At 32.7% G+C, this 24,591-nt stretch overlaps 1 protein-coding gene across 2 annotated transcripts in view; it reads left to right on the top strand.

Moving 5' to 3' along the window:
• Positions 1-20,924, top strand: part of LOC149085548 (SH2 domain-containing protein 5-like) — a 139,114-nt gene extending 118,190 nt beyond the window's left edge. The window contains exons 9-10 of one of the 2 annotated variants that reach the window (XM_089233620.1): positions 6,883-7,054; positions 11,752-20,924. In XM_089233620.1, coding sequence (XP_089089746.1) covers positions 6,883-7,054; positions 11,752-11,958 — 379 coding nt within the window. In that variant the 3' untranslated portion in view covers positions 11,959-20,924. The remainder of the gene's footprint in view (positions 1-6,882; positions 7,055-11,751) is intronic. The other variant, XM_089233621.1, reaches the window with a different exon arrangement.
• Positions 20,925-24,591: the final 3,667 nt, after the last annotated feature.

Genomic DNA, 24,591 nt, shown 5'->3' with positions numbered 1-24,591 from the left:
AATATACTGCCATCTATTGGTGATGATATGTAGTCAAGTACATGCAGGGCCGTAACTAGGATTTTTGCCACCCCACCAATTTAAAATTTGATAATTTTATATAATGATGTTCTTTGTTTCCCCCCTAAAACTTGCTGCCCTTAAATATTTCTGCCCGGGACAATCACCCTCTCTGCCCCCCCCCCTAGTTCCGGCCCCGAGTACATGTACTATTTACAATTGGTAAAGTATTGCACTGCATTGAAAACATTTATTTTTGTTTATCAAATTATTTTTCACATTATCTGTATATCTATGCAGTAGAAAAATAATAATGCTCTATCAACGGAACATTAACATAAATAATCTGAGCAACGAGCCTTATCTATATCTTAACATCAACATTGGAAATCATTATTTAGGTGCAGCAATTGCCATCAGCAATTGTTTTTTACAAATTGTGCGTGAAAATTCATACTCTTATTCTTAATTTAAAAGATTTATATTTTAATGATGAAGTTCTAAGCAGGCGGGTCTCCTGCCCCAGGCGCTAGACCCGAGGGGGTGAAAATTTCATTTTGAAACCTCTCCTTCAACATTACAAGGGGGCATCAAAATGTGAGCTTGCACTTGGGTGACCAAGCATCTAGTTGTGGCTCTGCCTTTACCCCTTCTCAAGTTTCTCAGTAATAAGGGTATCTCGTTTGGCCGCAGGACAGAAAGCAGCTAAAGAGGAAAGAAGAATATATATCTCTCCATAGAAAGCTCTGCTGAACCTTCACCATAAGACCTGTACTTTATATGGGACACTTTTTTTTTATCAGTGCCTTCCGAAAATATTTCTTTCTAATTGACAAATTTATTTGAAAAAAAATAGAAATTCAATGGTATTATATATATATATATATATATATAGGTTGGTACCAAATCCATTTGAATTATTAAATTAATGACTTGAAATTTTCAAGGGCGGGTGTGTACTTTTGCGTCTCCTTCACGAGCCGCCCCTGAATAATTCAGTGGTTTCAGTTGCATTTTAAGTGCTATTTTGCAGTAAGACCTAGATATAATGACATCATTAGAGTCTGGATTATATGCAAATGCATATGTATTTGCATATTTTGGCCTTTTTTAGCATTAATGCATATAAATGCATAAAATCAAAGAATTTTCAGTATAAGTGCATATTTTTGAAAGTTTTTTTAAGCCCACTTAATTTCCTTCATAATTTTTCAAATAAATATTGTTCATAATATTTTCATAACATTGGTTTTTTCCCGCAGGTGAAATTTAGTGAGTTAATACATATTTATAAAGTATTTTACTAATATTAACCATTTTATTGTAAGGCTATTTCTATAGATATGTCAAATTGTTCAATTTTTTTTTAGAAATAGTGTTGAAATCATTTTGCTACTGGTATTTTCGTTATCTAGTAGGTACAACAAACTGAAAATTAAAAAATTCCTGAATAAAAAAATATGTAAAAGTTATTTGCATAGGTAGTATATGTATATATGAGGGAATATTTTTTTTGTAAATGTGTTTTATGCATTTTAAAAACACATTTTTTTAATGCATATTTTCTCATTCTTTGTGAATATTTCGGAATTTTTAACTTTTTCAAGATTTTTAGTGCATATTCTGGAGTGTTAATGCATATTTTGGCATTTTAAGTGAACATTTTGGTATTTTAAGTGAACATCTTGGTATTTTAAGTGCTTATTTTTGCATTTTTAAGTGCATATTTTTAGAGCATATTTTGCCACTTTTTTTAGTGCATATAATCAGACCTGTACATCATAGACCTGTACCTCTAGACATCACTTTTAACGTCCTCTGGCCTATAACCAGTGGCAGCTCATGGTCAGATATTCTGGGGGGAGAGGGTGCAGATTTCGAATTATTTACTCCCATCTATCAATGAAAATATGTAGTCAATTATTTACAATTATATAGTAAAGTATTGCACGGAATTCAAAAAAATTATTTTTGTTTACCAAATTGTTTTTCACTTTATCTGTATATCTATGCAGTACAAAAATAATAATGCTCTATCAATGCAGCATTAATGTAAATAATTTGAGCAGTGAGCCTAATTGATATTTTAACAATGTTGAGAATCATCATTTAGGTTCACCAGTTGACATCGGCAATGGTTTTTTGAAAATTGTGTGAGAACTCATACTCTTCTTTCAATATTATATTCTAATTCAAAAGGTGTATAGTTTAATGATAAGGTTATACATATTTATTATTTTTTATACTCAAATATATTGTAATCTAAAAGATACAAAAGATACAACAGATTTAAAAGATAAAAGATAGATGGTGGCATCAGTATCTGCAGGGTGTTTTGCAGCATCGCCAAAACAAGTGTAATATATCACACTGAAGTTACAGAAACAGATTTTTACAATCTTAAAAAAATTATGTGGATTCGATTGATAGAAATGGCATCATTTTTCAAAGATTTTGGGTTCAAGTAAGAGTGAAAACAATGAATAATATGAGCATTGCATAAATTAAATATTTTAACTTTAAAATGCATATGAATAAATTGCAACCAAAGCCAAACATAATTTTAATGTGAATGTTGTATAAGTGAGAGATGTATAAATAGGGTTCTCCACTTTATATTTATCCTGGAGATAACTGGATCGATATAATTCTTAAAATTTTGAGGTGACCCATGTTTGCCAGAGATTGAAATTTTTTGATGCTGATGATACATGGTTATGCTATGATTAGTCTGATCAAATTTCATGGAGACAAAAACAAGAAGAGCTAATTATCTTTATTCATTTCAAATAATGGCTAGTTAATGTCTTAGATTGAAATCACTACAGATCATTGAGTGTGTGCTATAATCAAATTGAAAAGTAGTCAAGTCATACCAAAAAAGAAGTAGGATGTATGATTACTCCAGTTATTATTATTTATACGTTCTGAGCCACATATCAACTCTAATAAATGACTCGATAAAAAACAATGAAATAATTTTAAACAAACATTGAATCAATTCAAAACAATTAATTTACTATACCTGTGATACAATTATATCAATTAAAAGAAAACAACATATTTCACATTGATCTCTTCACGTTCTCCTAAAGAAGTTATTCTTCCAATTTTCCAAGGCTTAGTTTGTTCCAGACTGGAGTATGTTGTAAGGTTTTTGGAGACCATATCTACAAAAAGGCATACACTTGGTTGAATGAGTGCAAAAAAGAGCCACACACGTCATTGTTGGCACACAGGACTTGATTTAGTCATGAAGAAAGACTTCATTATTTGAATATGTTTACATTGGAAAAACAAGGTGTCTGAGGATATGATCAAAGTATTAAAAATTTTAAACAGGATGAGTTAGGCTGGACCATAAACCGTTAACCTGCCATCAACCAACTTCTTTGACAAGGGAACACAAATATCGATTGGTAAGGGACAATTCTAGGTTGTGGTGTCGCAAGGAATTCTCTAATAGGGTTGTTAATAAATGGGATATAGCTTATATATATATATATATATATATATATATACGAAACGAAAGTTGGCCTGAAGGTACATGTCGGGCAGATATGCAAATGCTTAGAAATGCAGCGTGATTGCGCATTGCGTAATGCCACTAGAGGGCGTTGAACTTCGTTCTCCTTGGAGTATAAAACAGGTAAGCAGAGCTTGCTGGAGTGTATTTAATCGTTTGCAAAGGAAATGCTGCGGTAAACATGCCGTTACGCCGCCGTCGAAGACCATATGAGCAGTTGCCAGAGTTCGATAGGGGAAGAATCATTGGGATGATGGAAGCTGGGTGGTCAGCTCGGCGAGTAGCTCGTCAACTAGGCCGTTCTGATTTTACTGTGAGGAGGTGTTGGGACCAGTGGACAGAAGAGACGTCATTTACACGGCAACCAGGTTCAGGATGCCCTCGACAGACCAGTCGTCGAGAAGACCGTCACATCATCCAAAACGCACGCGTAGAGCCAACTGCCTCATTGGCCACTATCCAGACACAGGCAGTAGCTTCACTACGGGCCCCTGTGTCTTCCCGAACCATCGCAAGGCGCCTGGCTGAAGGACATCTGGTATCGCGGCACCCATTACGTGTGCTGCCAATGACACCCACCCACCAACGCCTCCGTTTGGAGTGGTGTCGAGCACGACGTGATTGGATTGCAACGGAATGGAACCAGGTCGTCTTCAGCGACAAATCGAGATTCAACTTGAACAGTGATGACAATTGTGTTCGTGTGTGGAGGCCCCGTGGTGAACGCTTCAATCCTGCCTTCGCTTTACAGCGACACACCGCTCCCACAGCTGGTGTCATGGTATGGGGTGCCATTGCTTACGATACATGGTCACCCCTAATATTGATCCATGGCACAATGACAGCCCAGCGGTACGTCCATAACATCCTTCAGCCACATGTGTTGCCACTCATGGCAGGGCTCCCAGGAGCCATTTTTCAACAAGACAATGCTAGGCCACACACAGCAAGGATGTCACAAGATTGCCTCCGCCACATTACCACCCTTCCCTGGCCTGCTCTATCCCCAGATTTGTCACCAATCGAGCATATCTGGGATCATTTGGGACGGCAAGTTGGCCACCCTACGAGGTTGGTCGAACTAGAGGCACATTTACAGCAACTGTGGAACGAGATGTCTCAGGACATCATACGGAACTTGTATGCCTCAATGCCTGCTCGTATCGCATTGTGCATTCGCGCTAGAGGGGGTCCAACAGAGTACTAAAACTTCTGTTCATCTGTACTTTTTTCTGCAATAAATGATCCTTTTTCTTGGATTTTCTAATCACTTACTTATATCAACGTAGTACTTACATGTGTAAAATTTCGTTTCATTTTGACGACTTCTTCTGGGTGCGCAAATTTTTATGGCAATGAGTGTATATTAAAAATGTTGCGGTAAATTGTTCAAGAAGCTATCCATACATTTTTTTGTGTGGGCATTGTATTTTGTTTTATCATGCATATATAGTCTTCAGTTTTTGTAATTGCATTTTTAATAGGGGGTTGCTGTATTTTAGAAATATTGCATCTATATTTGTTATGGACATCTTTTTCTCAGCCACCTCATTGGGCATTCTGCCTGTTGTGGCCTTGTATTTGTATTAAACAAAAACTGTTATACTGATAAGCCACTCTAAATGAAATTATGATGGAAATTCAACTGAAGAGCCACTCAACATATAGCTATGTTGCTCGCCCACTAGTCTCTGCCTTTGGGAGCAACCCATGGCAGAAAAACAATTTGACTATATTGTGAACTAATTTGCAAAAGAATTTTGGGTACACAAAATTTAGCTATGGTAGGAAAACATGTGAAGGTTAACATTTTAAATTAATTTCCAAAATGGTTTGGGTCGGTCTGGCCATAGGGAGTCAGACCTGCTTAGCTGAAGCATTTCCAGTTAAAAAATGACCCACACCCCAAATAATTTTGCCAGAGTGGCTGGTGGTAAGATGCTCGTCTACCACCATGAAGGTAGCCATCAAGTCCCAGGTTCGAACCGGGGGAGGAATATAGAACAAGATACTTTCCCTAATGAACTTGAGGCAACCACTGATAGATGGTACCTTCATTTTCAACCAAATGGCATCTTAATGCATAGTCCCACCCAGGCACAGCCCGGGAGGGGGGGGGGCTCAAGTGCAAAGGGGGCCTTGTTAAAAAATGAGATACAGTTGAAATGTTCAAAAATGTCTTGCCAGGTGGAGGGGCCTCAGAAAAAGCACTTCACCCAGGATGCTCTTATTACGGCCCTGTTCTAACCCAACTCATTAATGGCAGTAAATTGCAGTATATCAATATGACTGGAGTTGGTGTGTACAGTGAAGTAAAAAAATAAGAGATGCATATAGATTGCAAGTACTTTTTCTAAAGGCCTGTTTGTAAGCGTCAAGTAATTTAATAGTCAAATTGTCAAGTAATTTAATAGTCAAGTTGCCAAGTACTTTCAAATTGGATGCAGATGTTAAGTACCATTTGCAAGCTTTTTAGTTGTTAATTGTCAAGTGGATAGAATCTTAGATTGACAAGTGGAGAGGACATTTCTATATAGATAGAATCTGGTTTATTTTTTTGGTTAAGTAGGCCTTATGTGCACATATCCCAGTGAGTGCAGTTTCATATTATCCAATGAGCATTCACTGCTTGATTACTTATGTTGGAACAAATTTTAGTACTTGACAACTTAACTATATACTTAACAACCAAATTATTTGACTGCTAAATCACTTGACATATGTAAACGAGCCTTTATATTCTTCTTTCTAATTGGTAAAGTATTGTAGTATGATGACTTCTGGAATTTTGTCCAAATATGTGAACCGGACAGAACATTAAAAGGTTTTGATTTCACTGCAGTAGCTAGGAATATTCCCTTTTTTGAAACAAACTTGTGTAGTCACGCATGGTGAAGGTGCTTCTGTACACGCAAAACTCTGAAATTCACCACTTGTATATACAAGAAATTGCCTTGCCATGTACAGAAAAAACAGTTCCACGTAGATAAAAATACAATTAAATGGAACATTGGTCGCAATTAATTCAACAGTTTGGTATGCAGAACCTCTAAAAGCATTCGCCAGAGATAAGAAGCAAGATAAGCGGTGGATCAGCAAAAAAAAGGGAAATATAAAGGAAGTGCTCCTTCTATTGATTCATTAAAACAAATTTAAATACTTCTCAAAGTTCTAACGATGAAGTTTCATGTTAGTTATTTCAAATCAATAATATAAATATTTATCTTACTTTTAACAGTGAAACAATATTCTTTAGTTAATTAAAAGTATTTCATTTGGAGAGAAATGCATGCATGTATGCATTTTTATGGTGAATATGTTTGTAATATTTTGTCTAATTTATTTATTTATTTTAGAGAAATTGCTCTGGAAATTTTAGGACAAGAGCCAGTAGGATCATTCATGGTTCGTGAAAGCACTACAAAGCCAGGATGCTTTGCACTTTCATTGAGAGTTCCAAGAGAATTCCATCAGACTGGAATAGCTCATTATTTGATTATGCGAACAAATCGAGGATACAAAATTAAGGTTTGTGCTTTGTTTAAAGATTTAATGGAGACTTTGTACAGTCTGTCCAGAATAGCTATTGATATATCCATTACCAAATAGAGAATGGAAAACCTGATGAACCAGGGGTCTTGAAGTATATTTTCAATCAAAAATATACTATTTTATTCAATTTTTTAAATTCAATATTATACTATCAACCACCCAATAATTACACATGTGATTCCTTGTAAAAAATTAATGTGGGAAAAGTTTATTCAGTTTTTTGATTTGACCTATCAATAAGGAGTTATAACGCTTTCAAAATTCATTACGTCATTTCATAATTACGTCTTTTCAAATTTGGCGTTTTTGAAGGTGGGAATAATCTATTAACCCTAAGAAAAATCAAAGAAAGAAAAAACAAGACTCCTCCTTGTGTGTGTGCATGCACTTTTCAAATTTTTATGTGATTGTTATATCCAAAAATGGAAATGCTTTTACTTTGATAAAATTGTGTACAACATCTGTGTTCATTTGTCTTGTTTAAATGAATAAAGTTTCACTGACAATTTTGAGATGAGATTTTTCCCCCTGGTTCAGACTTAGAAGTTTATGAAGATTTACATGTTCATCCAGATGAGCCCCACACAAGGAATCATATATGTAATTATTGGGTGGTTGATAATATCATTTGATCTACGTCCTTCTCCAACCCCCCCTCCCCATAAATACGTCAATGCCTATGAATAATATCAGCCATTCAATGGTTGCTTTTTGAAGATAGCTGCTTTGTGAAATCCTAACAGGTAGTTGATGAGAGGAAATATCTTTGAATGTTTTAAAAAGATTTTGAAAAAAAGTCTAAAAATTGAAGGTCAAGTATGGGAAGTATAAAAGAAAACTTCCAAATACGTTACAAAAAAAAAATTCCAAGGGATATTATCAAAGACTTGTCAAGTAGAAAAAAAGGGGAAGGAGAGACTTTCAATGTCTGTGCTTAAAAATATTCAAATCATAATTCTGCCTTGGATTTGTTAATTCTAAAATATAAAATTGCATGTATTGTTTTTTTCTTTCAAGTGCAATATTTACTGAGATATTCGAATTCAAAAAATGGAGGAAAGTTGGGAAAAACTGGCATTAAATGCAGGTAAAGCGGTTTATATTTAACACTGTTTTCCCCAACTTTGCTCCGCTTTTCGAATTTGAATATCTTAGTGAATATTGCACTTAGAAACATGTAATTTTCTTAGTTGGCATCAGGAGAGACGGGGTCAACTTTCTAATTGGGTTTTTGGGCAGGGATGGTATAAAGATTTAATTTTTTATTTTAATAACTATACAACCTCTTGCAACATGAATCACATATCTGAGTACTGCACATTATTTGGTCACTTTTTCTAATTGGGAATATGTTGCTACGATCAACAGTTTGTGTGACAGTAAAATACTATGCACCTTGCTACCTATGCACCCAGTATGTGCAGGGAAGTAACTATCTGCCCAATATTTACACACGTGGTTCCTTGTGAAAAATTGATGTGGAAAAGTGTTTTCAGTTTTTGATTTGACCCATAATTAATGAGTTACAGTGCTTCAATTCATGACGTCATTTCATAATCCTGCCAAATTCACCCAACGTACACCAAACATATAACTTGGCGGTTTTTAAAACTGATTAACAATGGTATATAACTGCAAGAGAAATCCGGGGAAAAGCAAACATTTTTTTTCTGCTCGTGTGTGGACTTTCAAATTTTTACTCCATTGTTATTATGATTTTCTCAGATTGAAAATTTTTTAGTTCATCTGTGAGGATTAAAAAAAAGCTGCCCAATATTTACACACGTTTAGAAATTGACCCAAGTATTTTTTTTAAAAATGTTGAATTTAGGTTTTTGAAATTTATACATTTTTCAAACTTTAAAATCCATAAAATTCTAACAAAATATCAGATATCGAAGTTTGAGGTTCATTTTACTAACACGTCATAAATATTTCTATAAAATTTCAGAATTTTTGGTGTAGTTTTTTTTTCCAATTTTATGGATAACCTCAAAATTGGAATTTGAAAAGTCATGTTTCTTGTTCATGTTCACACTATAATTCATTAGTTTTTAATTTTATTTTGAAAAAAAAACTAGTTAACCAGATTGACACAACATTTTTTGCATTTTTTTAAAAGTCATGTTTGAAAAATTGACTTCAGGGGTCGTGACACCACTTAAATGAATAAAGTATCATTTAAAAGAACAATTTTGAGATGAGATTTTTTCCCCCCCAGTTTCAATTCAGAAGTATTGGAAGACTTACATGCTGCATTACAGCTTTTGATTATAATTCTACAACACAATTAACTTGATTAACACAATAAGTATAGTCAATGAAATCGATCACAGTGAGAGGGGCAGACCATGGCCCCCACTTCCTGGAGTAGGGCCCTAGGCTGGAATCTTTTGCGGGCCCCCGGACCAGCTTTTCACGGGCCCTCTTATGATGTATTTACAGCGTGAAAAAACAAAAAATAATGAAAATCGTCCCGGGGCCCCAGGGCTGGAGCCTTGCCAGCCCACCCCTTGTGGGGGCCATGGGGCAGACATGAACAAAACATTGGAAGGGCTGAAAGTTGCTGGTCATCCCATATATACAGGACTCAAGCACGTACACAGAAAAGGAAAAGTGTGTTGCATTTTCAGAAATTATTGGGACGCTGAGCTCCTAGGTTCCTGCTTCTGTGATCACAGTTACAAATTGTCACAATGCATTGTTACAGTTACAGTTTAAAATTTTTATGACATCTCATTTATGTTAATATGAAACAGTAGGCCCTTACTGAAAGCCATATTTTGAAAATCACGGATTAAAGAGATGGCTTTCATTTTAAAAATTGAGAGCTGCGGAGACGGCATGATTTTTTAGGAAAAAATTAAGAAACAGAATATAAAAGCATCTCATAGGGAGGCGGAAAAATTAGTAGTGCCTGGGTGGCAACAGCCTGAAGTCCATCTCTGTTAAGAGGGTGCCCCCTTATAAATATGCCCCAGAATAAAACTTTATCTGAAAAAATGACTAAGTTCTGCACGAATCATGCAGGCTATAATAAATTTTTAAGTAATATCAAAATCTTTCTTGTAGGAAGGTGAAATAAATTTATTAACATTTCAGCATGATAAACATCAATAGCAGTCATAAGAAAATTTAAAATCTTCATTGCAACGTGTAGAATTTGGTATGAAAATGTGACTCGATGAATAATCAATAGAAAAAAACTGAAACCACTAATTATATTGAATATGCCAATTAATAAAATAACTAGTTTATATATTTAAAAGTTTCTGACAGAATCGTTAATTATTTTACTGTTCCCACTAGTCACATTAGTCAAGCTACCATTTTGACACCCTTCATTGGAGCTTTTTATGCGTAACAGTTCCAAGGAAATTTTAAAATAACTCTAAAAATATTGCTCTGTTTTATTGAGCAACATGTGGTTTAATTCGAAAGACAGGGTAGGAAAAAATGATTGTGCTCAGTAAACACTGTGTATGCATCTCCCCTCCAAAGTTTTCACCAAATAGTGTAGGAAAGCAAATTGCCACATTTTGGCAAAAAGTGTTGGTTTGGTTAAACAATTTTTCAAATAGATCTCATTTGACTAACACTTTACATATCTGGTAATAAATTTGCCACTCTAGTGGATGAAGCAAACACATAATTACACATAAGCTACATGCTATAACAAGGTTATAATATCACACTGCATTGAGAGAAAAAGTGCTAATTGTGAAAGAAGGGCAAACTTGACTTCTAATGGGATTGAATATTTAAATTCATTTTCAAGAAGTGCCAACCCGCTGGTGGCAAAGAAAGTTACCTTCGTTGGGTGTTTGGTGCATAACTGACTGTTTAAAAAATGACGTGTCACAAAAATTCAAAACGTTATAACTCCCTTAATATTTTATCGGTCCTAAAACAGAAAACACTTTTCCATATTAGTTTTTCACAAGGAATCACGTATGCAATTATTGGGTGGTCGATAGTTACTAACCTGTATATAATTTTATACGTTTTTTATTAAGACACTAGAACAATCTAAGTTTTTCCTGGATGGTGATATTCAAACGAGAATGAGAGAATTTTCATGTCATATATGGTGTCATGCTACTACTCAGGCTGTTTCAAAAATTGTAATGATGGAACCTAATATATTGTATTCTTTAAGTATACAGTAGACATTTTTTTATCAATCCAACCAGGATTGGGCAGGATTACTTATAGGTAGTTTAAAAAAAATTATATTCTATATACTTCTGCACACAAACATGCAGTGAGATGTTCTCCTCTTCTGTGCTGTATAGAGTTTACCTGAAAATGCTGGACTAGATGGGCCAGAGTAGCGTAAGGTAGAGCATATACTGTATTCAAAACATATACAGTGGAACGTGTACCAAACTGAATATCAACAGACTGAAATAATATTCCATTTTAGACATTTCCATTTCATAAAGGTGCACATCAAAGTACTAAACACTGATGAGACTGTCAAAGACAGGTCCCTGTATCTTATATTGTCCCTCTGTGACATGTTTTGCTGTAATTAAAAAAAATAATGATTTTACGAATAGTGCTAATGTAAATACACGCAATGTATTTTGCATTCTCAATCATGATTGTGTTTTTAAAAATATGTTACTAGAAGATAACAGCAAATCTTAAAATGAGTAAATTTTTCACAGGGATTCACAAAGGAATTCGGAACTCTTACTGCATTAATAACTCATCATTCTGTGATGCCAGAGTTGTTGCCATGTCCATTATCATTATCAAGGTATAACCCAGCCTTCAAAAAACATGATTCTAAAGACATGGTCGATCTGAATGAAGATCCTGATTACAATCTTTTGTCAGATTTTAGGAAAATGTTAGCAGATATCAATGTTTGAAGAGCTGTGACATTTATTGTTTTTTTTTTGGTGCATAATTTTTCTTCTATCCAATGTAATATATCAGTCACATTTTACTAGAAAACATTATTTCTTTTCATTTTGAAGAACTAATCAAAATTCCTTTTCTGTTTTAATATTTACTTCAGTGTTTTGTTTTTGTAAAGTCCTAGAATGTAAACAATAAGACCTTATTACTCTATCTATTTAATTTAAGAAAGAATATAATATATATTTTGATGAACATGGAATTGCAATATATGGGTTCAAGAAATATAATTATACAAATGGCTTCAATTCTTTCTTCCTCACAATATACACAAGAACTAACTGAAATATATATATTTTTTAAAAAAAACTTCCATATATATATAATATAGGTAAAATGGTTTTTCCAAAATACAAACAAATATTTGAAATCACAACAGTTAATTAACATGTATTTGCAAGCATATATTGATGCTCTCTTCAAAACAATTATAGAAATGCCAAAATTTTTAAAACCCAGGATTTGTCTGATATTTACGTTTGATCTGATAACTACATTTTTTTGTTCCGACTTCTCTTTATTTAAATGTATAGGTAAAAATAGGTACTGTTTTTTTTTTTTTTTTTACAAAAAAAAAATTCTTGTTCTTGATTTTAACACTTCTGAAAATCAGCATGCGAGATGATGAAAATCAGAATTTTACAATTTTGTTGTAGACAAATGTTTCTTCTGGTTTATGATTTAATCAACTATTTTTCTGTTGCTGGAATAAATGATGTAATTTCAGTTTAGCTAGTGTTGCACCATAGGTGTTTTACTCATCTTAAATATTAATAATTGCTTTGTTTCAGTATTTTTAAAATTTCTCAGTTTATTTATGAGAGAGAAGAAATGAGAAATATCTTTGAATTATTCTGTTTTAGAATATGTTCTACTATATACTACCTATTAGATAGTTTTTGATCAAATTTTAGAATTTTGTTTAGCATATATATCATAATTTCCATTGCTCAGTCATACAGTTTAAAAATACAGTAAGGTCTTGATAATCTTAGATAGATTGAGAACACCTAGGATTACTGAAAATTTTGATTATCTTAAAAAAAAACAATAGCAAGTGTGCAAAATATGCTAAATTTACAACATTTTACTATATTTCTCAGAATACATAATGCCTGAGTGTATACACCAAAGTGGGAAAAACATTAAGATATATTGGTAAGGATAATGTAAATGCAATATTGTTGTATGCATGGCGTCTTTCTCCAATGCGAATCAACATTCACTGATAATTTTTTTTTATTCAGCCAATCAATATTCATTAGATGATATTTTCTTTAGATTAATATTCATTTGGAATAATTGAATTGTAATTCAGTAAACAGAAATCCAGAAGTAATTAGAAATTTATCATTAAAATTTTTTAGATTTATTTCAAAGTTTAGTTTTTTTAAAATATCCACTATAATATATAATAAATTGTTTCTGAAAATATATAAGTACTGAAGCAATCATTCCAAGAGAGCTATAGTACTTGAAAGAAAGACAGCTTTTATAATACAAAAAAAACTTGCGTACATGGGAGCCATGGGCCATTTTCCTTTGATCATTTTTTTTGCACCACAGTCATTTTCTGTACACAATGGCAAATTAGACCAAGACATACAGTTTATTGCCGATTCCAAATGGCAATGTTTGACATTTTATTTATGACTATTTCATATATTTTATTGAGAGGTTGGTGTGATGGGCCATTTTCACAAAGTTTGCATTAAATAGGAACTTATTCAATAAAATAATTGTCGTTAAAAGTTGTTTCCTTTGTACATAATCTTATCTATTTTGTTCCTAATTCATTACGGACTGTGGCCGATAAATCTTTCAAACTTAAATAAATTATATTCAAGAGGAAAAAAGACGAATTATATCAATCCAAATTTTTGAAAAAAAGAAATAGAAAGTCTTGAGTGAGTGAACGAGTGAGAGAAAAAAAAAAAAAAAAAAAATTCGAAACAATTTTCAGTACTGTGAATTATATGAAACCTTAACTTTTCAGAGTCTACTGTATTCAACTGGAGAATTTATGAATGATTATTTAGCAAGTTCATTTATAATTTTTTTTTGTTTTGTAAAATAAGCTTAAAATTCTGCTGTTTGGTTAAAAATAAAAGATCATTATTAAAATGAAAACACAATAGCTGCAATACAGGTATGTTGAGTATCAAGTAAAGCTGAATAACATTTTTCTTCTTAAATAAGAATATAATAGCTAATTGTCAGACATCAAGTGGTTATTATTGATTTTCATCCTTTTTTTTACATGCCTGTTTCAAAGTGTAGCAAAAATGCTGTCCATCACACATATCAAAACTTGCATATGCATTTAATTTTGATTTTGTTATGCAAGCACTTGCTGTTATTGAGAGAAGAAACCTTATAAATAATTTCTACTGGGTAGTACTCTGCAAACAAACTTTAAGTGAAGGTGGGAATCATCAAAAATGAACCACATATATTCATGCATGAAAATATGACTGGAAATGTTAACTAAAACAAATAATACAACATAGTAAGTGGTGCAAAAAGCTTTAAAGTTCAAGTTCAACACAGTACTTGGACATGTAATACAGTTTTACAACAGGTTCTCGATGTTCCAATTTGTTGTACATTTCTAAAAATATTGAGTTTCATGCATATCAGCAGTGGCAATGTAGATTTTTGATACGAGGTTCATTTCATAGCCTTAAAAGTACCAATTACTCACATGGAGACCTCATAAACGATGTCCTTATCACCTTTATATGGCATAACCCAGTGGAACCTCTATGTAACTATGGGCACATGTGTAATTTTAGTGATGGCAGCTAGCCAAAATGGACAAATTTATTATCAAAATGGTTGCTTTATTAACTCGCATAGTTGTTTCCTATTATTATTACCTATTTTAATACCATTGTTGTTAATTAGAAATTTTTTAGTCTTTCCTGGGCACTCATGAGATATTATTAAGTTCGATGTTCTATCAACCCCACCCCCTTCTTCCAAAATATATATGTGGAGTTTCAAACCACCCTATATACAAATATTTTAAGATATGTCAGCAAAGGGAGCGATCTCCACCTTCTTGAAAAAAGTATACAGGGTATTGCCTTGAAGTGGCAACAAACTTATCAAGAACAAAAATCGCCATAGATTTTGTTCTGCACAACTACATTTGCAAACTACATTTAGTTGGTGAAGATCACAAAATAGATATTAAGAGTACAGGGAAAGAGGCTGTTGTGGTACATCCGGTATCATTGGGCGCATCCAACAATCATTACTCTGTTGCTGTCGGCTGTGCAATGACCTTCACTGCAGCAACTTTGAACAACAACTGTAACCATTCCTCTGTCTACTTTCTAACATTGAACTGTACTGCACAGGCTGTATTTAATCATGCTGTGAAGTAAATGGTTTTTGTACTTATTGCAGGGGTGCAAGAGCTGCGCCAATTGCGCCAAACTGCGCCGAAACGGTTCTCTTGCTACATGGTGCGCCAAGACGCCAAATACCTGCGCATTTGCGCCAATTCTTGTTTCTGGTTCGCGGAGGTACCGCTAATGCACTGTAGTGCGTCAAATACCGGGAATTTAGGAAAAAGAAGCATGAAAATTTTGTTCACGGGACGCGTTCTTTCCGCGACACGGAAAAAATTACGGAGGGAGAAACTTTAATTTTTTTTTCACTTCCCACCATCTACCACAATCGCGTTATGTCGTGACCTTGGAAAGTAGTTTTACTACCTTGAAGTATAAAGTCCTATACTGTTATTGGTTAACCGGCGGGCTATCAAAGTCCCTGAATGAATATGCCGAATTTTCCGATTTCGGAGACCGTTTTTTCTCCTGCGGGTTATATACTGAAAATTACGATAATTTCGCGGCTGCCAACCTGCGTTCTAAGACCGCATACATCCGAAAAGAGGATTGGTTTACTCGTTAATTTACCGACATTTTTCGAAGATCATTGGAAAAAAATGGGATCTGTTAAAACTCCAGCTAAAATATTCATAGTTTTGTCATCTAGTCACTATGCGGTCGTGTGATTATCGTCGGCAGTTGCCGATCGTGGCAATTTCACATTGCAAAAATCCGGATTTGGTGAACACGGGGCGGTTCGAGGAAAACAATTTCTACCCATGCGGAATCTGTTTTTGGCGCTACTGACGGCGTTTTTTTTGGTAAACAAAGCTTTTTTCACCCTTTCAATTCCATTTGGCACCCCTCCTAGAGCGGCGCCCAATATGGCCGCACGGTCCGCCACTGCATTGGTGGGGGAGGGGCATGCTCTTAACAATAGTCAAAGGAAGGAGTTTGTACTAGAAGCATGTGCTCATTTTACATAACTTCTGTGAGATACCTTTTTTTATATTAATGTCCTACCTTTCCCAAACATGTTGTTGGAGAGAATGAAACGTTTGCACTCCTTCTCGTGCATTGCTGGGATGGTACATTACTCCCTCACGTATTGCTGGGATGTTGCTCAACATTGTATCACCAACAGAACTATTAATTATGTGTGATGAATGGGTTGCACTACAATGCAAATAATTGCAAGAAGTGAAATCAGTTCAGAGAATAGATAGATATTGGGCAGACATATTCAAACTTTATAACCTTGAAAGCAGCCCAAAGTTCAAAATTTTGCCAGTTTTGGTGAAGGCTTTTTTATCTTTAGCACATGGTAATGCAGACAGTGAGAGAGAGTTCGTTGTTAACAAATAAATAAAAGTCTGGTCTGTTCGAACATTGAAAAATCTGTCCATCTAATGCTTTAATGGAATAAGACATAAAATCTTATGTTTAAGTGCATGAAAAATTTGAAAAAAATTGTCATTGAGATGCTCAACTTCTGAAAGCTACTCGTGATTCGTAATCTATTAACATGCTATTAGGTTAAGAAATTGTTTAAGTAAATAAGGTATTTATATTTTTCTCGTTTTTTTGCATTTTGCTTTTAAATTTAATAATTTCTTTAAATTTTGTGAGAAGCTAATTTTTTTTTCACGGAAACCCTTATTATATTCTGCACGCACTTTTTTTGCTATATCAGGATGAATACGATTTTGGTGTTCAAGCAGCAGAAATTCCTGTTGCCTAGGTTTTTAGTATGCATGTTGCTTAATTTGAAAAGAGTCTCGTAATTTTTATTAGTCATTTCAGTAATGCATGTTTTAGTAGTGACAGATAAGATAATTCAGAAAAAATTTAAATGGATTTTAATTTGTGAAGGAAATTTATTTAGAATTATTTGTTTCAACCATTTTTGGCAAAACTTTTGGCATTTCACAGAAAAATTACTCCTTATATTGCAGATATAGTTCGTTTTTAGTTCTGCTCCATTTTTAAAATTTCTGCTCCAAAAATGAAATTTGCTGCTCCGAAATAGATGAGGGGTGCTTGCACCCCTGTTATTGTTCTACTTCATTTTGCACACCACAGGCTGTGTTGTAATAATGCTGTCATGCTTTTTCTAAATATTGGCCTTTTTGTCCAGTTCGGCGTCACACCCTTCATAAGTATTTTTACGATTTTCATAGACTAAACATGGTTTGAAATACAGGGTGGGCAAAAAGTCTGTAGAAACTTAAAAAATTCATAAAAACCGGAAAAATAACTGAAATAAAAAACGGTTTGCAGGGTTAGCATCACTAGGTCACTGGAAATCTTTTAAGACAAAAAAATAAATAGCCGATAGGTGGCGCTGACATACACAAGTCAAAGAAAATATACACAAATAACAAACAGAATGCTTCCAAATAGTTTATTACAGCAATATGTGTTCCACATGACCACCACCACAGGGGATAACACATTACAGGCGAGTCACAAATCCAGTAATGGTAGTGTGCAGCAGGTCCACATACATGGTTTACAATTGTAAACTGGTTGTAGATTAGGAGCACAAGTTCTTATAACAGTCTCATTTGCATATTTCCACCGAAGTCACTTGTACCAGTGCCACCTATTGGCTGTTTTTTGTAATTTTTTTCCTGTCTTAAAAAAATGCCAGTGACTTAGCGATGCTAACCCTGCAAACCGTTTTTATTTTGGTTATTTTTCTGGTTTTTATGAATTTTTAAAGTTTCTACACACAGACTTTTTGCCCACCCTATATTAACCAGTTGCCACGCCAGCCTGTTTTTCCCCTTTTTTCTTATATATTATGCTATCTATCGGCAATTTTCGTAACTATTATAGCTATGTGTAAAAAATATTCCTGTGGCCTAGTGATGCTAACCATTCAAACCGTTTTTTATCTCGATTTTTTTCCGGTTTTTATTCATTTTTAAAGTTTCTACAAACTTTTTGCCCACTCTGTACCATGTTCTATGGCAATTTTTGTTCCTCTTGATGCCTAATATCACCACTCTAAGTTTGTTACCACTTCAAGACAATGCTCTGTATAGGCAAACACAAGGTGGGGCAAAGGTGGACCATCTCCCCATGTTTACTGTATACACCCTTTGCGATTTGCCCTCCCCTCTCCATTCGAAGATCCTGTGTGTGTATATATATATGCACTTATACCAACACAAAACCAACAAAGCATATCCAATCCCATGATAGCCTAGCCTTAACTTTAAACTATGTTAACAAAGTAGAATGAGTCCATTGCTCAATAACAGCTTTTGCAAAACTCTTTGACAGCTGTTAGTATGAAACAAAAAGTAACAGGATTTTTTCTTTTTCCAGCCACATTATTTTTTCATCTAGTGTGTTCAGTTACAACATTTCTGACATTATTGGAAGGAACTTTTAGGATTCTTCACTGAAAAAAGGGATTTCAAGTTTCGTCTCAGTATTACCTTAATTGGGCTGCACATACTCTGACATGTACCAATTTGTTAGAAATTTTGCAGAGGAATGTGTATGAGGTGCATGTACGGTTAAGCAGTAGATTCCATTTCTAACAATTATATTTTTGAAATACCAGTTTGTGGTTGTTCTATTCTGGTAATCATGGCTCTTATAAGTTCCATGATGGTTGTTTTTCAGATAGGTTTTTTGTTTCTTCTATTCTCCTTCATCACCATTCACTACACATTCATTAACTGCACACTAACCAGTGTGTGTATACTATTCAATATAATAGCTTGAATTTACCTTAGTATTTCTACAAAAAAAAAACCATGAGACAAAGGTTGATATAAGTTGAATGATAAAATATGATATGTATCAACTGAATTATGATTTTATTGCTATTGAATAGGAACTTGGTCGAAAAATAATTATATTCCAGTGGAATCTTGTTTAGAGTATGCATATAAAATATAAGCAACAATGGTGACAGTTTCAACTATGACTCTTAATTTTGCTGCGCAAAAAAATTCTTGCATGCTTTGTAACTTATGCTAATTTTATAAAAAAAGGGCCATCCTCAAAAACTTTTTATTTTTATTTTGTACATTTACACTTTTTAGGTATATATTAAAGGTATGCTTTAATGATGTAATGAGAACTAGTCATTTGGTTAAAGGGTATATAATCTGTTTTTCCCTAGAATTTCTTTTAAAAATTATTATATCCTGAATGTATTGGAATTGGGTAGTTAGAGTACTTAATTGTGCAAAGCTTGGTTATCATTAATTTCCTTTTGTGGCACCTTTTCAGTTGTCTTCAAACATAACGTGTGTTCATGTAGTTATTTCTCAAAATTGTATTACATCTTGTTATGCAAAATCTGAATCAATCTGTTTGTCTTAGTTGTTTCCTATTAATATATCATATTAAAATTAAAAAAAATATTTATATATATGCCTATTTTTTGACATGAGAATAGTTATTTAGATAATTTTCTAGTCCAATAGCTTCATGCTTGTTTTGTGATTTAGAACAATAGGACAATATTTTTAGAAATGTGGGAGTTTATTCTTTTAACATATTTGAAAACAAAATAAGTTATCATTGTTATGCATTTGATGACACATGTATAGTGGGGAATTGACAATAAATATGGTAAGTATATGTTATTCTGCTATGGGAGCAGGCTTCTTGTTTTCTTAATTTGTGTAATTTTATTGACAGTGAAATTCTGATGTTTGCATTCTTTCCTAAATATATATATTGTGAAAAGAAATATCATGTGTGTTAAATGTGAAATGCTACACTTTTTTGTTTCATTTGTTTAGATTTTTAAAATACCGTAAGCTTTCTTCAAAAACTTTAGCTTGTTGATCCATGGGAATCATTTTTTTGTAAATGGGTGTTTGTTATTAATTAGAATTTAATTCAAAACATGTTCATCAATATCTACATAAGCCAAGTCAGGTTTGTGTATAGGGTGTGTGAGAATCATCTCCTTCATAATTTTCACACACTAAAACCAGAAGACAGAAAAATTATGTTGCTTGTATATTTAACAGTGACACAAGAAGTTTAATTTGCATGCAAAATTTTTTTATTTCTGTACACCTTCATATGACCACCAATCACCGATAAATTTAAATTAACTTGCAGTCACACACATAAAAACATTCAACATGGGCACTACTATTTAACTGTACATGGACCTTATTAATATTCCTCTGAGGAATTTTAAATGAACTGATGCATGCTGAAATGTGTATTCTGAGTGCATGTGTGGCCCTAACGTATTTATATTATAACAACATGGGCACTGTTAGTCATGAATAAAATATCCAAAAAAGCAAAAGTCTGTCCAATTACTCTCAAGAATGTTCTAACATATGTTGATTTTTGTAATTTTAACTGTCATTCTTGTCTTGGAATCATTATCAGAAACCAAAATATATTACATGTTGTCGTTAATGAAGTTAATCATTATTATCGTTAATCCCCATGGAAGAAAAAGTAACACAACATATTATCTGTTGATCTAACCAGCCAAGAAATAAATTCAAAATTTTCTTTTTCGAAAAAAATTATTGAAAAAAACTCTTACAAAAATAAAACCTTATGTGATTCTGCTATTTCTACAGGCAACATAACTTTCCTTTATTATTTATTTCAAATTTTATTGCTATTGGAAAAATAAAAAATAACTGGAATTATTTTTAAAAAGAGTTCAATTGAACTGTTTTTTAATTTAACTAGTTCGTTTGTTAAATGATCTAAAAGCATTTAAAAATCCAAGAGTAAATAGAAAATATTTTTTTGGCTTGTCTATTAGAATTTGAGGAATCAAACAAAAAAAGTATGAAAATTTCGTCAGATTTAAACCAAAAAATTAATTTGATTCATTTTATTTTTCTCTTTTCAAAATTGATCTGTGGATCTTAATTAGATGAAATTTGTGTAAATAATATCAAGAAATGTTTGCTTGAGGGAACCACAATAAATCTATGAGCACATGACAAATTTGGTATAGAACTGAAGTTGAATTTTCCTAAACTCTTTTTTTGTTCCCCTTCAGATTTTTTTTTTCTCATCACCCTCCAACTTAAGCTAACCCATAGGGCATTATAACATAGCTTTTCAGCCCCCATCGGGTGATACTGCCTGCTTATGGGTAAACACTGATCTAAAGTAAGTTTTTGTCCAGACATGAATTTCTGTGAAATAAGGCAATTCATGCTTTTTTAGGTAATGCTAAAATTGATTGTTTCTCATATTTTTTTAAATTCCAAAATTACTCACGAATTTTTCTTTTTATAATTTGCTGTATTTTTTGGCAGTTCCTGAATAAATAATATGAGCAACTACTGGAATTTCCTGCCTATTATACATAGCTTATAAGTTTAAAAACAAAAAAAAAACAGAATTTTTCAGTGTGAATTGTAGACTGCTGCATATTATCTGAAAAGTTCTTTTTTTCTCTGAGAGAAGGTTGAAATAAAAGTAAATATTTCAAAAATATTCCAGAAAAAATATTTTTAAAAAGATATTAGATGAAATATACAGTCAAACTTGGTTAATTCTCAAAGCTTAAGACGACAGCAAAAAAAATCAAACTATCCATAATTTGAGTTAATCAATATAAGATAACTGTACTTAAACTAAAAAAATAGTGTCTATAAAAATGTCACATCCTTAGCTTCTGCAAGTGTTGGAATAGTGAGATTTCAATTGTTTTTTTTATTAGTTTTTGTCTTCATGAAGAGATTCACACAATGTGACTTTCTGTACTTCTTCACCTGTGTTGTGAATATTCATAACTCCACCACAGTTTTTCTTTCCCAAGTTAAACTAGAGGTAAGAACCTTGTTTAGACATGGTGAAAAATGTTACCAAGTTGCATTGGTACTCCAAAATAAATGAACATTAATGCTATTGAAACATGAATCTCCACCACATTTTACCAGACTGAGATTTTTTGGATTTTCAGGGTTCTAGCTTAAACATTCCATCCGTAGAAGTTGATTTATACACACACAAAAACATTCATATTTCCTGAGCAGTAGCATTTGCCAGGTGCTAATGAAGTCATTCAAGATCCGTTGAACTGTAACTGCTTGTGCAAAGAGAAAGTACATGTGTGGAAGTGAAAATGAGAAAACATTGAGCTTCTTACTTAAGGCCACAGCAAAAACATTTTCAGGTTTTGATGATTGTAATTTTTTCAATGTTTTTATGCTATATTTTTGAAAAGACAAATAAATCAAGGAACAAAGAAAAAGGGGATTAAAAGTTAGCCAGGAATTTATAAAAGAAAAATTTTGCAAAAATGAAATATCTAAATCAAACTTTAAATTCAACAGGTAATTTCTACATTAAATTGAAGAAAAAAACTTGAGGGAGGATTCCTAAAATTCAAATTAACCATGTGTGAATCGGCCAAGTTTGCCTGTAGATCAAGTTTGTTTTGAAAAAAATGCGACCAACAACCATTTCCATTCCTCAAGTGTCCATTATGTGTGAAACAGATCACTACTACAAATTCACATGTGCAGATTTGTCTCAACATAGCATAATTTGCATATGTGTAGTGTACGCCACCATGAATTATAGGCAGGAAATTACTGTACATATGTAATTCTCAGGTGTTACTTTCAATTAAATTGTACATGCAAGTTCTTAATATCGATTATTTCTCAGAAAAATTAGAAAATAGTAGTGAAAATTTGCATATAGTTAAACAGAATATTCTGTTTACTGGAAAGAAAATGTTCACAAAAAATTACAAAGTAATCACTTCATAGAGGAAAATGAGGAATGTATCAGACATATTGAAAAATTTTTGTGATGAATTAAAATTAATCTTGTGAGAAACATGCCCTTTTTTACTTGTGAATACATATTTCATTGAATAAAAGACCAAAAAACTTTTCCATTGGTCATTTTTAGCCAACAGTCTGCCAAGTTGTTTCTTTAGATAGAAAAAGTTCTGTTTCAAATTTTTTTTTACCATATTAATTCATCTTCAGATAATGAAAGGTGTGTGTTATATAAAACTAACAAATAAAAAACAGCAACAAAAAGTAAAATCAATTCTTTTTAATATACTAAACACACTTAGATTATGTTTATGAAAACCGAATGTTTTTTGTAATTTAGTGCTTTATTAGGCCAGCAGCTCCACAAGTTTTCCATATATACCTTGGTATTGTTGGGATAACATGAAATAATGTACTGTATTAGTTTTGTTGGTACAGAAAGATCTCCATCTTCCTTTTTTAAATTTACTGTTGTATTTTGCTTATACTGTATCCCGAAGAAAAGCATGCACAATATATATATATATATACATCTTACAATAAATAAACCTGAATAATATGTTTATGCAAAAACATACTTAAACACCTAACATGAAAGAACATAGAATACCTATCCATGCATTTTTTATTTTTCTTTAAATTTTCTGAAGGGCCATAATGAAAACATAAACATAAAATATAATGCAGAGAGTGACATCTTTTCAACTGAATAAAAAAATTGTATTACATTCAGAAAAAAAACATTTGTCTGCAAAGAAACTTAATTTCTCAATTTTAATTTTTGATGATTTGTGAAAAATTGATACATACATTAATTCATTTTCCTTTATATACGCTCTAAATTTTATTTCAATCAGTTCAGGTGTTTTGTATGTTTTACAGTTACTAAAAGCATTTCTTTTGAAAATATATTTATTGTAATCATAACCTCTATTGCTGAAATTAATTTAGTTGATGTGTGGGTAGAGAATTTTTTTATTTACTTTGAAGAAAACAGTTTAAACTCCACAAAAACTAGATATTTTGAAGTTTTAGCTTGGGACTTTTAAAATACTAATAATTATCTTAGTGAAATACTACCCCCCCCCCACCATGCTTTTAAGAACAAATATTAAACACTTTTGAAATCTGAATGAAGTTTCTTTGGATATAACTAAATCACAGTATTATGTCCTTATAAAAGAGGTTGGGAAAGACTCAAACATGATCTTTATGTTAAATTCTAAAAATGTACATGCCTGCTTTAAAAAGGGAATAATTAAAGTTTCAAAATGCTGCTTTATTATAATACTGAACAAACTGCTGTTAATGTTAGTATGGTATGAGAGAAAATAAATGAAAACCACAAATAAAAAATAATGTGTTGCTATTCAATTTGAATTATTTCGCACTAGGTCAAAATTGCTCAAAGATTTAAAATTTGACTTCCCCTATACTCATGAAATGTGTAATGTTTCTTAATTATACAAATAAAAATACTGTAAAT

Source organism: Pholcus phalangioides, unplaced genomic scaffold, assembly GCF_987345545.1.
Source record: "Pholcus phalangioides strain wild (caught in Gottingen) unplaced genomic scaffold, Ppha-v1.0 ptg000007l_1, whole genome shotgun sequence".
Classification (NCBI taxonomy): domain Eukaryota; kingdom Metazoa; phylum Arthropoda; class Arachnida; order Araneae; family Pholcidae; genus Pholcus; species Pholcus phalangioides.
Note: the sequence above shows the minus strand (reverse complement) of the source record. Positions and strands in the feature narration are given on the sequence as shown.